This window comes from Trifolium pratense, linkage group LG6, assembly GCF_020283565.1.
Source record: "Trifolium pratense cultivar HEN17-A07 linkage group LG6, ARS_RC_1.1, whole genome shotgun sequence".
Classification (NCBI taxonomy): Eukaryota; Viridiplantae; Streptophyta; class Magnoliopsida; order Fabales; family Fabaceae; genus Trifolium; species Trifolium pratense.
Window position 1 is genome coordinate 23,792,357 of NC_060064.1, and position 19,778 is coordinate 23,812,134.

General features: G+C 31.5%; 1 protein-coding gene, 1 non-coding gene and 1 pseudogene across 2 annotated transcripts; 2 read left to right on the top strand and 1 right to left on the bottom strand.

The window, feature by feature from the left end:
- The first annotated feature begins 1,759 nt into the window (after window positions 1-1,759).
- On the top strand, window positions 1,760-13,096 carry LOC123889466 (probable LRR receptor-like serine/threonine-protein kinase At1g53430). The gene is made up of 24 exons (XM_045938809.1): window positions 1,760-2,115; window positions 5,506-5,686; window positions 6,239-6,310; window positions 6,567-6,635; window positions 7,323-7,394; window positions 7,497-7,568; window positions 7,687-7,758; window positions 7,863-7,934; window positions 8,061-8,132; window positions 8,337-8,408; window positions 8,492-8,563; window positions 8,652-8,723; window positions 8,834-8,899; window positions 9,084-9,143; window positions 9,230-9,274; window positions 9,358-9,404; window positions 9,500-9,870; window positions 10,045-10,240; window positions 10,321-10,458; window positions 10,730-10,842; window positions 10,981-11,191; window positions 11,286-11,523; window positions 11,637-11,787; window positions 11,928-13,096. The coding sequence occupies exons 1-24, from the start codon at window positions 1,983-1,985 to the stop codon at window positions 12,267-12,269; spliced, it is 3,009 nt and encodes a 1,002-aa protein (XP_045794765.1). The 5' UTR covers window positions 1,760-1,982; the 3' UTR covers window positions 12,270-13,096.
- Window positions 13,097-14,524: 1,428 nt separating this feature from the next.
- LOC123892520 lies at window positions 14,525-16,060 on the top strand (annotated as a pseudogene).
- Window positions 16,061-18,639: 2,579 nt separating this feature from the next.
- TRNAQ-UUG lies at window positions 18,640-18,711 on the bottom strand. Its single transcript has one exon. It is a non-coding gene; the product is annotated as a tRNA-Gln (tRNA).
- Between the last annotated feature and the right edge of the window lie 1,067 nt (window positions 18,712-19,778).

A 19,778-nucleotide genomic window follows, 5' to 3' on the forward strand; every position in this document is an offset into this window, starting at 1 on the left:
GATGGATTCTCCTTTTTTAATCAATTTTTTTTTCATATAGAAAACTAATGTCCATTGAAACTCAAAAATCTTGGGAAACTTTTTTATAGCCGTGGCAAATACCAATATTTAGCCGTCACTAAATTATGCGATGTCCGAATAAGCCACACTCAAAATTAACGTGGTACAATTTATTAGACACAATCTATGATGCTTTAATTTTAGCTACGGTTTTGACCGTGGATAAAGAATGTGTTTTTTTGTAGTGCCACTTTCACATACTATACACTACACATGGTAGTAGTTGTTAGGCCGGACACCGAGGCAAGTGTGAGGTGTGCAACAACATCAAGTCCCTCAAAATTTTGAGGTCCTACATTAATAATCATATATTATTAATGTTCTTAAAATATTAGATTTGCATCAATAGAGGAGTAATAGACTATGATATGTTTGTGTGTAAGATTGTAAGTTGATTATTTTGTATTCTACGAAAAGTCCTCTTTTTCTAAAATAAATTAGTTCGTCTTTAAATTTGCCTTAAGCCTCTGTATATTTTTGACCGACCCTCATCTTGATGGCCCTTAGTCCCATGAAGACTAAAAATCAATCAATCAAATATCAAGAGTGCTTTTCTATAGTGACTATAAATTTAATGAGATGAAGGTTTTTTCTCCGCCATCATGTGCTACACTGACTTGCAAGGTGGTAGTCATTCCTTTTTTCTTCTCATTGGTCTTTCATGTTTTTAATAATTTTTTGGCTTAAATGAAGTTTCACCCCCCATTTTGAAAAATGCGGAATTTTATCTCTTTATTTTAAAATGCGGAATTTTACCCCCAATTTTATAATTTGTTGGATTTTGCCCCCCACCAAAATTCTGTACAAAATCTGTTTGTGAGCCTCAAGTTCAAAGCTTCGCACAGAACTCAATTTGGATTAATAATTCACAAAACTGATACCGAAACGACCGTAATCGAGTTAGCTTTCCACAGAATCAAACACCACTAAATTTGGAGTTATAGAGAGAGATTAATTACCATTTTAGTGAAGGTCTGTCCAATTACTAATTCTGCAGAAATCTACTTATGACCTTCAAATTCAACATCGTCTACCGAACGCATCGTAACTCCAAATTCGACGAAATTGAAATGCCAACAAGGGTAATTTCGTTAGCTTTTCATACATGTAAATAGTATTAAAAAATGATCTACAGGGTGAGAGGCATAACGAAAATACCAGTAGTAGTTTCATACGATAATTAATTTGAACATACCTTCACTAAAACAGTAATTAATCTCTCTCTGTAACTCTAAATTTAGTGGAGTTTGATTCTGTGGAAAACCAACTCGATTGCGGTCGTTTCGTCACCAGTTTGGTGAATTAGTGATCCAAATTGAGTTCTGTGCGAAGCTTTGAACTTGAGGCTCAGAAGCAAATTTTGTGCAGAATTTTTGTGGGGGGCAAAATCCAACAAATTATAAAATAGAGGGTAAAATTCCGCATTTTTCAAAACATGGGGGGTAAAACTGCATTTAAGCCTATTTTTTTTTTGGCTTTCATAACCAGTTTAATCTCATTCGGAGTCGGTTCTGACATCAAATGGTTTCAGCTCTCTTACGATTGCAGTTGTGGGGGGTCCGTTTTTGGCTTTCACAGCACATGTTTTTAATGTTTTTATTTTTGTTGAATGAGTCCCAAAATTAATGAAGCTAGGGTGAGATTGGTCTTTTCGCATAATCTAGCATTACATATATATCCTTTACCTTTGTTCTTTCTTATTATATCTTTGAGTTGAACTCTTTTTCTTCTTTCCATCTTTGGTCAGACAATTTTTATCTTTCTACTTCCACTTCATTTAAAATTTCCTTCAACAAATTAACACAACCAAAAAGACAAAACCTATTATTGCTTGGATTCTCCATGTTATTCTGCTTGTTGTCTCATAAATCATAGAGTGTTGTGTGTGAAAGACAAAATCGATGAAGCTAGCTTTGAGATAAATGAAAATGTTGTCCACAATGTCAGGCTCAGAATTAGTGAATATTAATATTTTAATTTTGTCATGTTTTTTGGCTTTGAATTGCTTTCTTCAAGAATTTGGATCCAATGGTCAACTCATTCCACAAGATGAAGGTACGTACCATTCATTTTTTGTTAGTTATGATTCAATTCAATGCTACTTTATACTATAGTGAAGAAATTAAATTAGATTAAATAGAGGGTAGCCCAATTACTAGAGATTGAGACAATAACAAAAACTACTATGGAGTCGGTTTCTACACGGCTTCTTAGTTTGAGGATTTTTCTTCGATCATAATGTTTGTAGTTCACGAAGTTATAATACAACAAAAACTACCATGAAAAACTTTTTAAAGCATGGTTTCTCAAATCATACTTCAAAGTTATAATACAGGACCAAAAATATTCCTTTTTATCCAAATTCGATTTTGTAGTTATGAATTTTAAATCTAAGGCGAATATAATAAAACACATATATTTGGATACGAGAAAATTTTAAAATTGAAGATGAGATTAGTGTAAATCTACGTTGAAAATGTTCTACTAAATTCCTCTCTGCAGATAGGATTAGCTAGTTTATTCTTTTATTCTTTCTTAATTTTTTATATATATATATTTCCTAAATTTTTGGACAAAATCCTCTCTCTGCATGAGCTACCTTCTTTGTTATATATCCTGTAAAATTATTATGATAAATTATTATTATTATTATTATTATTTTGGAAAAACCATTATTGTTTATTTTCATCACCAATCCCATGTGAGATGGTTTCCTTTGGGCCAGACATGTTTATATTAAAAAAAATAACTTCTTGTTATCTCCTTGAGCATAACTCCGATTGATTGATACATCTTATTATGGGTTAAAATTTAAATATGAAATTATTTATTTATTCACTTTAATATCAGACATTTTTATTACTAGACTGTTTAACAAAATAAATGTTCCAAAAATATAAATTACGAACGAAAAATATAATTTTATTTTCAGAATTTGTGTTTTAAAAATAACATTTTTTTAAACTATTAAATTATAAAAAAAATTGAAAACAAAAATAATTCACTTAGATGTCGAAGTCAACTTTTCCCGAATAATTTGTAAATGATGGCTAATTGGGAAGTTTTTCTAGAAACGTTTTCTTTATTTTCATAAGTCAAATTTGGAGAGGCTAGAGAATGCATGGTGATGTCAAACTCGAATCTGACCGCTATTAATTATTCATGGGTTTTGGCTGTTACTCATTTCTATTATTTAGTACAGTAGTGTTGATAAATTGACAATACAATTAACAACTTGATAATGGTCATTACCTGCCCTAATTATTGATCCTAACTAATTTCAGCTTTGTTATCTTAGTTAATAATTTTATAAAACAAAATGCATGCATGTTAATTAATTTAATACTACACATACGTGTATGTTAATTTAAAGATATTATTATATATATGCTAATTAGGTCACATTCCAACTATATACACCCTAAAATATTCATGGGTTTAGTAAAAGTCAAATGGTTTGATCATCTACTCTATCCGTGATAATTTATAAGCAAATTTTATATTTTTAAGTTTATTTCATAGTTAATGTATCTGAATTTAGATATATTAATTATGCAATAAATTTAAAAGGATAAATTGCTTATAAAATATCACAGAGAAAGTATTTCTTAGATTGTAAGTAATCAGGTTGGGAGATGATTGAAAGCTTTGTATAATAATTGAGGAGAAAACCACTCTCATGCAAATTATAGTTGCTTCAGTTTTCACAAATGTGTCACATCACATCTCAACTAAAAAAGATGGTGTAATTTTTTTTTTTTGAATAAACTAAAATGAGATATATATAATAAAACAAATAGAGGGTGCAAATTTAATATGAGCCACCAATAAACAACACCCAAAGTCAAAAAAAATAATGTAATGATGTGATATTTGGTGACGATATGAAAAACAACGACAAATTAATTATGAGAATTCAAGATTTAATGCAATCTTATAAAATATAATAGTATTTTTATGTTGCAACAAAAATTATAGAAATGGTGAGTATCGAATGGATTTTTTGTTGAAATTTGTTTTCGTATACCAAAAAAATTGCTTTAGTTTTTAAAAAAGAGATTTTTCTTTTTATTTTTAAAAAAGATTTTTACAATAACTTAAAACAAAAATAGTAAAAGATATTATAAATTCATCATTTTATAAATTAAAAGAGTGATTTTGACATTCAGTAATTTAAATATTCATGTTAGAAATTTTAGTTTAATAAAAATAACATTTTTTTAAAAAATAAATCTATAAAAAGTTATTTTTTATGATAAGCTATTTAAAATAATTTCTTATTTTAGAAATTTTTTAAAATTTTATCATCTAATAAAATTTGTAAGAAAATAATAAAATACCTAAAACGTCATTTTTAAAGAAGCTATTTAAATTAATTTTTATAAGAAAAAATAATACACTACAAAAATTATTTAAAAAAAAATGCTAAAACTGCCTTATATTTTTCTTTCTCCCTCCTTTTCATCTTTTTTCTTCCTCTCTCCATCATCTTTTTGCTTGCCCACCACAAATGACTTTGACCAACCGAAAGTACAAAGATAACTATATAAATAATTGAATTCTTTTGATGAGTGTCAACTTTATTTTTACTCTCAATTTCATTACCACTGTCATTTTACTTTTGAGTTTAATTGTTATGCAAAAGATTCTTTACACATATATTCAATAATGTGTTGTCACATCATTTAATAAATGTGACACATCATGTATTCTTAAATACCATACATAATGTATTAGTATATTATTGAATGCATGTGTAAAATAACTTTACACTAATGATGCATATAAATTAAATTCTTTATGTTTCCCGATCTACGTATTAATTTTCCAATTTTATCTATATCTATATAAGTTATAAATTTCTACCTGCAAAGAATATTTTCGATAATTGTTAAAGTTTTTATTAATTTTAATCACCGACCATGCTAAACCATAACACTCCAACGTATATATATATATATTAAGATTTTTAATAAACATAAACACTATTAATGAATCTATTAGAATTATTCACCTCAACGATGTAAATAGTACATATTCAAATAAGATGTGTATTAAATAATTCACCATTGTTCTGAGCTAAGTTTTTTTTGGTACATTAATATAAATATTATATACCACATGATAATTTGGAGCGCCCAAAAAATAAAAATAAAAAGCATTTTATAGTATTTTTTATCTATTAACTGAATTCATCCTAATTGACATATTTTTTATTATCTTTGATCTCATTATACTTTTAATTCATAAAAAAATCTATTAACTGAATTCATATTCTATGTAAAATGTTGAAATGCATGTAGTGGTGTAACTAACTACCTAAAGTAATGCTTTAAAGCTAATAAAGCTAATGCTTTAGAGTCTAACTTGGAAGAATTTACATAGTTGAAATGCATGTAGTGGTGTAACTAACTACCTAAAGTAATTGATTTGTGTATGTTGCAGTAAAATCACTACAAGCAATATCAGATAAACTAAAGAACGTGCAATGGAAAGTCACAGAACGTTCCTGCGTTGATGATGGAGGCTTCAGTAATGACAATCTTAATACTGAGAATGACATCGTCAGGAATGTCTCATGCAATTGCAATTTCCAAAATAACACCGTTTGTCATGTTACTAGCATGTACGTTTTTTTCTTTCTATTTTGTTACTGTTTCAATTGATATTATGTAGCTAGGGTATTGTAAACTTTTTCTTTAAATCAATAAGTTGTGTTCCAACCAATCGTTAGTCCATTGATGCTGAACTTGGTAAGGAGACCACAGTTCAATTCCCGCAACTGCGATCGAGACTCGGGAGGGGCTGAAACCACTTGATCCAAGAACTTACTCCCGAACCAGATTAGGCGGTTTAGTGAGTGGATACTGGTGAAAAAAAATTGTGTTCTAGTGATTATTGAATTTAAGTTAAAGTTGAATACCTAAGTTCAGTTCCCATTTCGTATAATCTTTTCATAAGCTCTCAGAAGTAGTCTCACAAAATTTATGTCGGTAAATAAATTCAAATAAGTCGATCCAAACAAGCTTAAAACCATTTGTTATAGCTCAAAATTTCTTTTAACATTTCCCATTTTCTATCTTATATTAAGTTAACTGAATTTTTTTAAATTTTCCCTTTGTAATTTTATTTAACTAGTTTTTGTTACGGGATACTAATATCATCTTTGCTATGACAGATTTCTAAAGGGCCAAAATATAGCTGGAGTTATGCCTAGTGAATTTGGAAACCTTACTCAATTGAAAGTACTGTAAGTGGTTTTTTTATATTCTGTTTCCTTCATCTTTTCCTTTGCGTGTTCATAAATTTCTCGTTTCATTATTGTCGTAGAAAATGTTGTCATTTACAGCTAACTGCATAAAATGCACATTGGTAAATTAAGTGTGCCGAAAAGAGCATTGTGATAGATAGCAATATGCCAATATATACCATAAGTATGATTGCTTATTGTTTCGTTTTAACATTCATCTGCTAATGAGTGATTGAAGTTTCTATTTCATATGCAGTGATCTCTCTCGTAACTATCTCAATGGCTCAATTCCGACGACTTTTGCTAGCAATTCTCTAGTTGTTTTGTAAGTTTGTCATTACCTTTGCTCCGTGCGTATTTTGTGATTCTATTTATGCATAAGTCAAGAACTTTCAATTTTATGGCTATTGCGAAATTCAGATTAAAATACTTTCTTTTAATTTTGTTAGAAGAATAACAGATTTAAAACTTAGCTTAAGTGGTTAACCAGTTAAATTGTTTTATATTGATAATTTGCTAACTTGGAAACTGATCCACTCCGGACATGAGATCTAGCTGATAGATTGTAGTCGGTCGTTGGTTTATGACCATTGGTGGTTGTACGGCGTTGTGAAGGAGGGGCAGTACCTGCACACACATAAGACATACATAACCTAACCCATAATGCAGGTTTATGTTGAAGAGAACTAGGGTTTAGAGAAACCTAGAACCTTCTCTTGGACACTTGAACTGTGAAAAGGTGTTAGCTGATAGCTAGGCGGCAGAATCTGTCGGTTCACGTGTCCCAGCAAGCAGTAATTACGTGCATTTTAGGGCGAGTCCGTTGTATGGTCCAACCTGTTAAGTGTAGTTCGGGTAACCCGGTCTAGCTCACGGATGGGCCTTGGCCCAGTCCGGAATAAAAACTTTCCTTGAGAATAAGAAGCATTTTAAACTTTACCTAAGTGGCTTTTATTATTTACCATGTTTTTGTGTTTCAAATGATCAATGTACTACTGTTACTATGATTCAGGTCACTTTCGGGAAACGGATTAAGTGGTCCAATTCCCACAGAAATTGGTGATATTGTTAGCTTGGAGGATCTGTAAGTGTTAGACAAAATTAATTTTGATGTTATATTAAAAAATGTTACATATAACAGATTTAATACTTATTATTATGATAATGTTTGTTTACATACTCACAGGGTCTTGGAAAATAATCAACTAGGTGGACCACTTCCTCCTAGTCTTGGAAATTTGAGCAAGTTGAAGACACTGTAAGACTGTTTTTTTCTTCTTCTATTTTCAGTTTGAAACACATAACAAATCTTAATCAATTATTTCAAAAGTGCTTTTTCTGTGCATAGCTAATAATCTTTTTAAATGAATATGCAGGCTTCTTTCTTCAAATAATTTTACAGGGATAATACCAGAATCATTTGGCAAACTAAAGAATCTCACTGATTTGTGAGTGATATTATTAGTGATATTATTATGAACTGATACAAATGTTTCTCTTATATATGTATGTATCTTTTAAATTTTGAAAACTTTCTTTGCATTTTCTGCAGTACGATAGATGGAAGCAGTTTATCTGGACAGATACCTAGTTTTATTGGGAACTGGACCAAACTTGACAGATTGTTAGTATACATACATTTTGATTCATCGATGACCTGTGTTTTTCTTGCTGGAGAATTTTCAGAATAAGATTTTACATTATGCTTAATATCGTTCCTATTTTCTGATGAAATTTTATGTTTTGATAGGAACATGCAGGGAACATCTATGGAAGGTCCTATTCCCTCCACCATATCTGAGTTGAAACTTTTGACGGAGTTGTGAGTACTTATGCATTTTTAAAAAACTTTACACTATCAATCAATCATAATCGTCAGATCATTAAAAATGTTTGACTTTAATCATAACTACTTCTAAATTCACACATGTGATTGGTTGTGCATATATTGTACAATTGTTGTGGGATAAAATCTTCAATGGGTGGAATATTTCCTTCTCACCGATGAAAAATTTCTTTGTATCAGGAGAATATCTGATTTGACAGGATCAGCTATGACATTTCCTAATCTAAAGGATTTCAAAAACTTGCAACTCTTGTAAGTTGAAAACATTTTTAGCTATTTTGTCAAGAACAATATGATTCATTTCGGCTCTTAATGTAGTTATGTTTATGACTCAGGGAATTGAGAAATTGCTTAATCACAGGCCCTATTCCTGATTACATTGGTGAAATGGAAAGTTTAGTTACTTTGTGAGTCAAATTATGGAATTTGAGGTATTTCATATGTGTAATGATTCATAAGACCGTTACTTAACATTATAGTAAATTTACTTCGCAGAGATCTAAGCTTCAATATGTTGACCGGTTCAATCCCAAATTCAATTCAGGGCTTAAAAAACCTTGATTACATGTAAGTGAACATTAATCCCTTAACTAACCAGAAGATCAGCCAAGAGGATATATATATCTTGAAAATTTGCTATGTTTTCTTATTGATTTAACTTTTCTGTATGGATGCAGGTTTCTGACGAATAACTCTTTAAGTGGACCGATTCAAGACTGGATACTGAACTTCAAAATTAACATGTTAGCATATTTCATTTACTATACTTTCACCAATTGCATAATTTAAACTTGTCACTAGGAATTTAGCATTGCAGAATTACACCATATATTTGGTTTAGTTTTCTCTCTTGTGATTTATCTCAAGTAGTAATTGCGTTACTTATGAAGAAATTAAAATTCAATCTAACGACGTGGTTTATTTCAGAGATTTATCTTACAACAATTTTACAAAGTCTTCTGCAACTGGCTGCCAACAGTTGAATCTGTAAGGTTCTCTTTGTCTTACAATACTATATAAGCATTTCATTCGTGTCAATGTTATTATGCTAACTAGTTACTCTTGCTGAAAAGGAACTTGGCTTCAAGCCAATCGTCTTCATCGGTCACTACACCTTCGTAAGTTCTTTCCATATTTCTACACTTGGCTTATCACAATTGAATTGAATAATCCATTGAAACTAACTAACATAATCTTGTAGAACATTTTGTTTGAAGAGGAACCTTCCTTGCGCAGGAAAACCTCAGTGTGAGTTTTGATCTTATCTAGTAAACAATTGGAACATGTGTGATAGTTTCTTTCTGGTGTTAATTGTGATTAGATCTTTCACTTTGTTTTTGAAGATAATTCATTGTTCATAAATTGCGGAGGACCTCAAAAGGATTATGATGGAAATCACTATTTTGGCGATCTGCAAACAGATCGCGTTTCAAATTTTGTTGTTAGAAATGAAGGACAATGGGCTTATAGCAGCACGGGAGTGTATATGGGAATTGTTAACGCAAATTATATGGCATCAAATACATATTCTTTGAATATTAATGGCTCAGAATACTATAATACCGCACGGCTTTCACCTATGTCACTTAAATACTATGGCCTTTGTATGGAGAAGGGAAGTTATAAAGTGAATCTCCATTTTGCTGAGATAATGTTTTCAGACGACAAAACTTTTAGCAGTCTTGGAAGACGCATATTTGATGTTTCAATTCAAGTGAGTACTGAATCAAAATAATTTGTTTCATTATTTTGATTGTTTGTTATATTTTGTACTACCTCGAAATACCAAATACTAGCTTATATTTAAGAACGGAGAAAGTATCTGGTATTTGAAGAAGCTAAATGTCCTAAACTGAAGGTATAAACGTAAAGTGCTACATCATCACAGGGTTTTAAATATTTGAAAGATTTTAACATTATGGAAGAAGCTGGTGGAGTTGGAAAGGGCATCACTAAGGAATTTGATGTCGAAGTCAACGACAACACGTTGGAAATTCACTTATACTGGGCAGGGAAAGGAACCAATGCGATTCCTGTCAGAGGTGTATATGGACCTCTTATATCTGCTATCACAGTAACACCAAGTAAGTTTTTTTTTCCTTATCATCTTTCTATCAACTACCATGCTAAGACATGTTCTATAAGCATTTCAACTTTGATGTAGACTTCAAAAATCATTCAAAAGGGTTGTCTGCTGGAGTTATTGTTGGAATTGTAGCCGCATCATGTATCCTTGTCATATTGATATTGGTTACCCTTTGGAAGATGGGTTTGCTTGGCAGAAAATATGTAAGAGAGAAAGGTAAGATTCTAGTCCAAAATATAAAATAAGGAACAAACATGATTTGTATGCCGGAGGCATAAAAATTACCGTATGGAACTATGGATACAAAATGCGGACAAATTTAAAGAAAAAACTGATTTGGATTCAATATTGTGGTAAACACAACTTTTTTCTCCTAGAAATTTGTATGGTTCACTATTTTCCTTTCTAATTTGCCTTTTTGTAATTCTTTTCTTACCAATTTTTAAAAATCTGAATGGTGATTTAATTGTAAATCTTCCTGTTGCAGAACTTCTTGATCTCAAAACTGGTTATTTCAGCTTAAGACAAATTAAAATAGCCACTAATGACTTTGACCCTGCAAATAAGATTGGTGAAGGGGGATTTGGACCGGTATACAAGGTAACTATGGATAAATCATGCTACTTATCCCACAAAACCTGTATCTATTCTAAGAAAAGTTTTCTGCTAATGAAACGTGCAATCTTGCAAGTTATCTTCACTAATTTATATTCAAAACATGGCCACGGCTTAATGTAGGGTATTCTGTCAGATGATGATGTCATTGCTGTTAAGCAACTCTCCTCCAAATCACATCAAGGGAACCGTGAATTTGTTAATGAAATCGGAATGATATCTGCTTTACAGCATCCAAATCTTGTTAAGCTCTATGGCTGTTGCATTGAAGGAAAGCAGTTGCTGCTGGTATATGAATACATGGAAAATAATTGTCTTGCGCGCGCACTTTTTGGTGAGTGCCTCGTAAACAATAATACCTTGTGAATGTGTGTGTGTTTTCTACTTCAAAATCAAGATGTAACTAAAAATCTTTTCATTTCGGATAGGTCGTCCAGAACAGAAGCTGCACTTGGATTGGCCTGCAAGAATGAAGATTTGTCTTGGCATAGCAAAGGGATTAGCATTTCTTCATGAAGAATCAGCGTTGAAAATAGTACACAGGGATATTAAGGCTTCTAATGTATTACTTGACAAGGATTTGAATGCCAAAATCTCTGACTTTGGTTTAGCTAAGCTTGATGAAGATGGGAATACCCATATCAGTACACGGATAGCAGGAACAGTGTTAGTACTTGCCACTACAACGTTAAAAAATAGCTATTATTTTATTATTAGCGTTAAAAATAAAATTATACAGCATATTTTGTAATCACTTATGTTTCACTGTTTCTCAATAGTGGATACATGGCTCCAGAATATGCTATGCGAGGTTACTTGACTGATAAGGCAGATGTATATAGCTTTGGAGTTGTAGCTTTAGAGATTGTTAGCGGAAAAAGCAATACAAATTTTAATCCAATGGAGGAGTTTTCATATCTTCTGGATTGGGTATGTTTGAACTTCCTTTTTTACTTTGTGAGTTTATGATTAATCAGTCTCATAACACCAAACTTATCCTCTTTATTTCTTATTTGTTATATTTATGGTTTGGCTTATTTTCTACTTCCTATTTGCACGCGTTGTTGAAGGCCTGTGATCTTCAAGAGCAAGGAAACATTTTGGAGTTAGTGGATCCAAGTCTTCTTGGCTCAAGGTACTCCACAAAGGAAGCCATGAGAATGCTTAATGTGGCATTCTTATGCACAAACACATCTCCCACTCTTAGGCCATCGATGTCATCGGTAGTGAGCATGCTTGAAGGAAAAACTCCGATCCAAACGACAGTAATCAATCGGAGGGACAGCGGTCAACATGCAAGTCTCAAATCCTCCGAGTTTCTGTCACAAGATAGTCAAACATCAGCAAATGGGCCAAGGGTATACTCCTCCGTATCTCTTCTAAGTGAAGACGATTTTTCTTCAAGCAGTTAACTTTCTTGAGTTTCACATGATGTGTTCAGAGCACACTAAATCATTTTACGAAGGTGATATATATATATATAGTGTATGAACTGCAGATTAACAGCATATCAAGACGATAAGCGAGCATAGAAGTTTGGTTCCATCATCAGGTTTACAAATACATAGCACATGTACATTTATTTGTTGCAAAATTGTGAGTTAAAGGCATTTCTTGTGTATTTTTTTCTTATCAAGCTTTTATTGATATTTTTCAACTCATTCTTGTGTGCCACAGTCCATAGATCTTAATTTAGACTCAATTAGGACAACTTTTGTGTCATTCTATTGTACCTCAATTTTTAAAAGAGGGATGTTTGATTCATAATGTTGAGTTTTATCTGTGAAAAGGTGATTTGCTCTCTCCAAGTAACTTAGTTGAAGAAAAGGATTTTATGTAGCAAATATGCATCAAAGGAAGGAAGATAGATCATACTTCAAGTTGTTCTTTAATGGATTAACCAAGATTTTCATTAATCTCAAAAGATCACAAAAACCATTCAAACATCAACATAATAATCCAAAGATTTCACACAATAGCTTATCACCAAAATTGCTCCACTTCTCAACATTACTTCATCAATTATCATTTGCAATCTATTTTTCTCTTTACATTTTAATCCACTTCGTTTTATTTTGTGTTTTGAATGATTAAATAATTTTTTTGGAAGAGTATATATGTGTAATTCTATGTTTCTTGCTTCACACCAGAGCTTATTGAGAAAAAAAAAATAGAGCTCAACCAATAAATATGTATATTTCAAATGTTATGCAAATTATTTATAATTATATGTTCTAAACTATTGATATAACTTTTTATATCCTACAATTCTTCTTTACATGCTAAAAATAAAACGTTTCTCTTATTTAATTTTTTTTTTCCAAAAAAATGTTTTAAATTTATTATTTATTTTTAAGAAAAGAAAATTATTTAATATATCCATATATTACCTCGTGATGCACACGGGTTAAACGTACTAGTTACGTAAGAAAAAACGATTTGAGTAGAATACAATTCCACTTCTTTATTTTTGGTTACAATTCCACTTCTTTACAATTTAATTTAATTAAATGAGAGTAGTTTTGTGATTTTTTTCTCCCACTACCCCCAATTTTTTTTTACTGCAATACTCCCATTTTTAATTTTTTTATTGGTCGTTGTTTATTGAGAAAAGAGAGAGAGAAAATTAAATGCAATTTGCATTTAATTTTATGAGATTAAGGAAAAAACATTATTGAAAATGGTTTTTCCCTTATAATTTGGGATAAAAAAAAAAAAAAAATTCTCTTATAATTTGGGACGGAGGGAGTATCAACTAAGCAAGTAAGTCAACTCAAGTGGTTAATGAGTTTCATCAAAGAACGGATCGTTCAGTATTTCTAAATCATTACTTCATTTTGCTAGTGCATGAGAGTCAATGAAGGAACTTTATTCGGTAAACTATTGTTGATCGATATGCTTGATATGAGTGTGTAATTCATATCATGTTTTCCAAAGTATATTGTAGGGATTTCGCCGGTTAGCATAAACTGGTGGGGGAGAATCGAACTTAAAGCTTATTGTGTTCACACAATTTTGAAATTTATGAGCACATCTTCTTGCTAGTGCAAAAGAGTTAATGAAGGAACTTTATTCGGTAAACTATTGTTAATCGATATTCTTGATATGTGTGCAATTTATATCATGGTTTCCAAAGTATACTGAAGGGAATTCGCCGGTTAGCATAAACTGGTGGGGGCGAATCAAACCTAAAGCTTAGTGTGTTCACACAACTTTGAAATTTATGTGCACATCTTCTTGTTCAAGTATTTGCCGCAGACCCCCCAACTCAAGTTCTCAAAAGTTCGATACTTGGATGAAACAATTTCTTAGTTAGACTTTACTTACCTCGCGGTCTCACTCCAATTACTAAGGCCTCACCACTTGATGTCAGAAGTGACACTCATTTAGTATATTATAATGTTATGTTAATGTTTCTCATTGTCAGAACTCGAACCTTGGATCTGAAACTTCTTAACCCTTAACTCAACTAGTTTAACCAGTTGAACTTTTCATCTCACCTCGTAAAGTATTACTCATTATTGTGTGAGAATCTTTAGGAGATATGTTTGATGTAGACAGGACTGATTATATCAATGAAAAGGCACGACCGACATTTCTTACAATATCCACTCACACCAAGTAACAGACGCAAACATCCATCTCATAGATTTCAGAAGCAATAACAATGGAATTTCAACAATCCCATAACCAACTTCATGTAATATTTGTTCCATTTGCAGCTCCTGGCCATATGCTTCCTATGATAGACACAGCAAGGCTATTTGCAAAGCATGGTGTTAATGTTACTAACATCACTACACATGCAAATGCTTCAACATTCCAAAAATTCATAGACACTGACTTCAATTCAGGTTATTCCATCAGCTCAAATTGGTCTCCCTGATAGTGTTGAAAACATCAAAGATGCAAATTCAACAGAAATACGTGGTAAAATCGGCCACGGATTATGGATGCTCCAGGATACAATCGAGGTTCTGTTTCAAGAACTTCGACCAGATTGTATAGTCACTGATATGATGTATCCTTGGACTGTGGATTCAGCTGCAAAACTTGGCATTCCAAGAATTTACTATTCCAGCACAAGCTACTTCTCCAATCGTGCTTCTCATTTTATCAGAAAGTATAAACCTCATGATAATTTAGTTTCTGATACACAGAAGTTCACAATTCCGGGTTTGCCTCATATCATTGAGATGAACCCTCTGCAGATTCCTGATTGGTTAAGGACTAACATTTCTGTTGCAACCTATTTTGAACCAATATTTCAATCAGAGAAAAGAAGCTATGGAATATTATACAATAGTTTTCATGAACTTGAAAGTGATTATGAGAAACTTAGTAAAACTACAATGGGAATACAATCTTGGAGTGTAGGACCTGTTTCAACATGGATTAACAAAGATGATGAGGAAAAGCCCAATAGGGGACACAACATTGGAAAAGAGTCAGAATTGATAAATTGGCTTAATTCTAAGCCAAATGAGTCTGTCCTGTATGTAAGTTTTGGAAGCCTTACCAGGCTTTCTCATCAACAGATTGTTGAACTAGCTTATGGACTTGAAAATACAGGTCATAATTTCATTTGGGTTGTTAGAGAAAAGGTAAAAGATGAAGATGGAGAAGAGGAAAGAATGAAAGAAAGCAAAAAGGGGTACATCATATGGAACTGGGCACCACAACTTCTGATATTGGATCACCCTTCAACGGGAGGAATTGTGACTCACTGTGGTTGGAACTCGATTCTCGAAAGCTTGAATGCGGATTTGCCAATGACCACATGGCCAATGTTTGCTGAGTCGATGTTTTGAAGATAGGTGTCCCAGTTGGAACGATAGTAAACAAGTTTTGGTTTGACATTGGTGAAGAGGCATCGGTGAGAAGAGAAGAGATACTGAAGACTGTGGGGATTTTGATGGGAAGCAGCAAAGAGAGCAAAGAAATGAGGATGAGAGCAAAAAAGATCGGTGATGCTGCCAAAAGGACTATAGAAAAAGGCGGACACTCTTACGATAGCTTGATTCAGTTGATTGATGAGCTGAAGTCATTGAAGAAATCCAAAGCACTTGGTGAGAAAGACGATCAGATAATTGAAATGAAAATGTAATCTTTGTATTTCAAGAGGTGTAGCTGATGAATGCTGCCTTGCCTTTAACTATGATAAAACAATATCCGGTCATTCTTGTGCACCGCAATGATGATAAAAGAAGTTAGTTTTTCCATGTCTTTATCACAGGCTGCCACAACTTCCTGCAGGTTAAGAGACATTGATACTAAAGAATTAAAATATGCATGAACATAGAAACTAAATTTGTGAAACATTGTTGAGACTTGAAGAAAAACTTGCCTGAGCAGTTATCCCATCGAGCATGAAGGTAGGGTTTTGAATCAATGTCCTCCCTAGAAATGTAAATTTTCTTGCCTCTTGTACTAGTTTTAACCCCGATCCTTGGTATGGTTGTGCTGATCAAATAAGAAACCAACAATGACCAAATAAATGCATACAGCAAAAAAGACGACTTGTTTAACGACATGAGTTACCTACCTGGCTTCTTCTCTCCCTTCTTAGAGACTTGCTTGCTGGCTGGCAAGGTTCCTTTAAAATAAAAAATAAACGAATATCTCTCTAGAAGCAAATAACATACAAAACAGAAGAATACCTTGAACAATGGAAGAATATCTGGCGCGTTGGTAAAGAGAGAGAGCGAGTCGACGAGTTGGAATAGAAAAAAAAAAATGCACACATCACTCAATCAAGATGGTGAATTCAGAACAAGGGAACGAAAAAGAAGAAGGAAGAACCTAAAGTCGCCAAATCTACAACCTAAAGTCGGACGGACGAGTATATATATAGCTTAACGGTTTGGTTTTAGATATTGCGATGTGGTTCGGTTTTCTTAAATTAGCAAGTGTACTAATTTATCGTTAAGTAATAACATTTATAAAGTTTGTATTTGAGGGAATTGTTTCAATCTCGACAAAATAATTGTATCGTATTTAGAATGTAAATACAAGAGGTATGCTTGGTAAATATGGTCTTAAAGCTATCTTTTTACTCTTATTGTCACAATGAATCTCTTATATTCTAACCTTGTTCCAAAAAGCAAGCATTACACTAAATGTGGTCCCCTCATCTCTTCTTCTAATCTCAACCATTTAAACTAAATAAATCATATCCATCCATTTTTAATTTTTTATCTCTATCATTATTTGATTTTTACAACACATCAATATAAAACATATATAATAAAAATCTTTTATCATCTCTTTTTATTATCTCTTTCTTTTTACAACAAATACTAGCTCAAAAATATATAATAAAAATCTAAGTTTAAAATTTTAGTGTCGTTTTATAGATCTGCTATTGTGTTCTAAGTTTAATTTATTATTTTTACATAGTTTTGTAATAAAAATATGATAACAAAAATAAGAGATATAATATAATATAAATATAATATAATATAATCAGTAATTCAAATATCTGATAAAAAAATGCAATCAAGTAAGAGATATAATATAATGTAAATATAATAGAATATAAGAGATATAATATAATAATATAATATAAATATAATACAATAAAAATAAAATCAGTAATTCAAATATATGATAAAAAAATGCAATCAAGTACTCATTGATCGATGAGGACAACAAAAACTTTAGAGGTATAATTGGTAATAATGATAGGAATGAATGATTATATAATTAAATTAAAACTTATACTCCATACCCAAACTCATTCATAATACACAAACAGTGTCAACGCTATTTTTGGTAATATTGATATTTAGAAGAAAAAAAAATTGTCGGCGGTTATTTTTGGTAATACTGATTCATAATAATACCCATACTATTATATACACATTATATTAGGAAAAAAAAAACTAATATATAGTTAACTAAATAGTCATTAACAAGCAACCGTCTCAATGTTAATCAACTTTTTTCGTGTACATTTTATTTTTGAAATTATCATATTTTATTTTATCGCTAATTAGACTCGTGCACCGTACGGGTGGATCTTCTAGTTAACTAAATTGTGCAGCTAAAAGCTTTGTAAGAGGCTAGCAAGATTTTAACAAGCCTTAGCATTCGAATTCAATTCAACATCATCTGATGTTTTTTCCCTACTACAGTGATTGTGTTGTGCACGTTATGAGACAATTAATTGCGATGCTCGCAATTTGGTTGGCTAACCCAACCAATTAACTGATTTTTCCATAACCTACTAATTTTGACCCTAAAATCACATCTCCAAACCTATATAACTAAGACTACCCTTAACCATATCCATATCCTATACACAGTTAAAGCTTGATTAGTAGCAATACCAATGAAGGTATTTCAAAGTGATCCAGCATCTACTATAAAAGCATAAAAAAGTTTACACTGCTCCAATTTTCTCATAATAACACCCTGCATCAAAGTTTGATTATCACTTTTTTTTTTTTTTTGTCATAATGCAATCTTATTAACAATATGAAATAAAAAATATAAATCCATTATCCTACATATCAAGAATTATATAAACCTCACTTCATTGGAGCATTTCATCAAACACCATGTTGTCACCTCTATATAAGAAAACCCATAAATGTAAAAGCAAAACAGAGATTTTTTTTACACATACATACTTACCTCATTCCTAGCTTTAAAGATTGATGAAGCACAAAAGATATGGATTATGTGGAATTAATTATATTTCTTTATTTTCTTTTTAAAACTTTTGGAATTTACAAAACTAAAGAGTAAAACTAAAAAATGCAGAAAAAAAAATATAATAGGTCCTACCGGGAGTCGAACCCAGGTCGCTGGATTCAAAGTCCAGAGTGCTAACCACTACACCATAGAACCCATTTGTGATGTTATTTCTTGTACTATCTCTATCTATCTGTATATAGTTAAGTTGAATAATTTTTTATCACTAAAAGTATATTTTTATATAATTAGAAGAAAAATGTTACATTAAAATTTAGTATATTTTTATATAAAAATATAGATATTATAAATTTTGTTAAATTAAATTAAAAAAATAATAATTAACTGTAGGAGGTTGGTTTGACGATAATATTAGGAGAGTCGTAGGTAATAAGGTAAATATTCTTTTTTGGAATGATAAGTGTGATTTGGAAGAGCTTTTGTGTGATAAATTTATAAGGTTATTTGAGTTGTCCTTAAATAAGAATATTTCGGTGACTAATATGTTTACTTTGGAGTGAGAGAGTCGTGGTGAAGGGTGGCACATTATAGACAAAGGTAAATTTTTTGGGAGGATGAAATGGTGGTAGAGTGTTGTTTGGTGTTGGATAATTTTATTATGTAAGTACGCACTCAAGATAAATGAGAATGGTGTCTTGATGTCGATAAAGGACACTCCGTTAATGATGTTGATCAATTGTTAACTCAGACAAATTCCTTGCTGTTTAAGACGATTATTTGAAATAACTTAGTTCCTCTATAAATATATCTCTTTTTAGTTTGGAGATTTTTTCTTAACAAACTTCCTACTAAGGACAACTTAATTGGACCGTCTAGTGCTGGCAGGGGCGGAGCTCCCTATGGGCTGGGGAGGGCCACGACCCGTCCCCAAATTTTCATTTTTTAATAGGTATATAGATATATATATATTTTCTTTTCAAAATTACGTTATATATAATTTGTTTCAAGTTAATTAACAAAAGCGTCAGCCAGCCAAGTGGTAGAATAGAGTGCGTAATTTTGATAGGTCTTTTTTTTATAGATTAATTTTGATAAGTCTTAATAACATTAAATTATTCTAGATTTATTTAAAATTTTACTGAACGATCTATATAATACAAATTTTCAACCCAACTGTGTATATTGTTAAATTTGTATTCGTTCAAATATTGAATAGTATAATATTATACATGTGTAATTTTTTTACTTCGCCACGACCATCC

Bases quoted from the DNA above. Each gene is read 5' to 3' on its own strand.
- LOC123889466 (XM_045938809.1), top strand. From the start codon at position 1,983: ATGAAAATGTTGTCCACAATGTCAGGCTCAGAATTAGTGAATATTAAT. The intron at 8,409-8,491 runs GTAAGTTGAAAA...TTTATGACTCAG, and splicing joins TTCAAAAACTTGCAACTCTT to GGAATTGAGAAATTGCTTAA. The intron at 11,788-11,927 runs GTATGTTTGAAC...GCGTTGTTGAAG, and splicing joins TTTCATATCTTCTGGATTGG to GCCTGTGATCTTCAAGAGCA.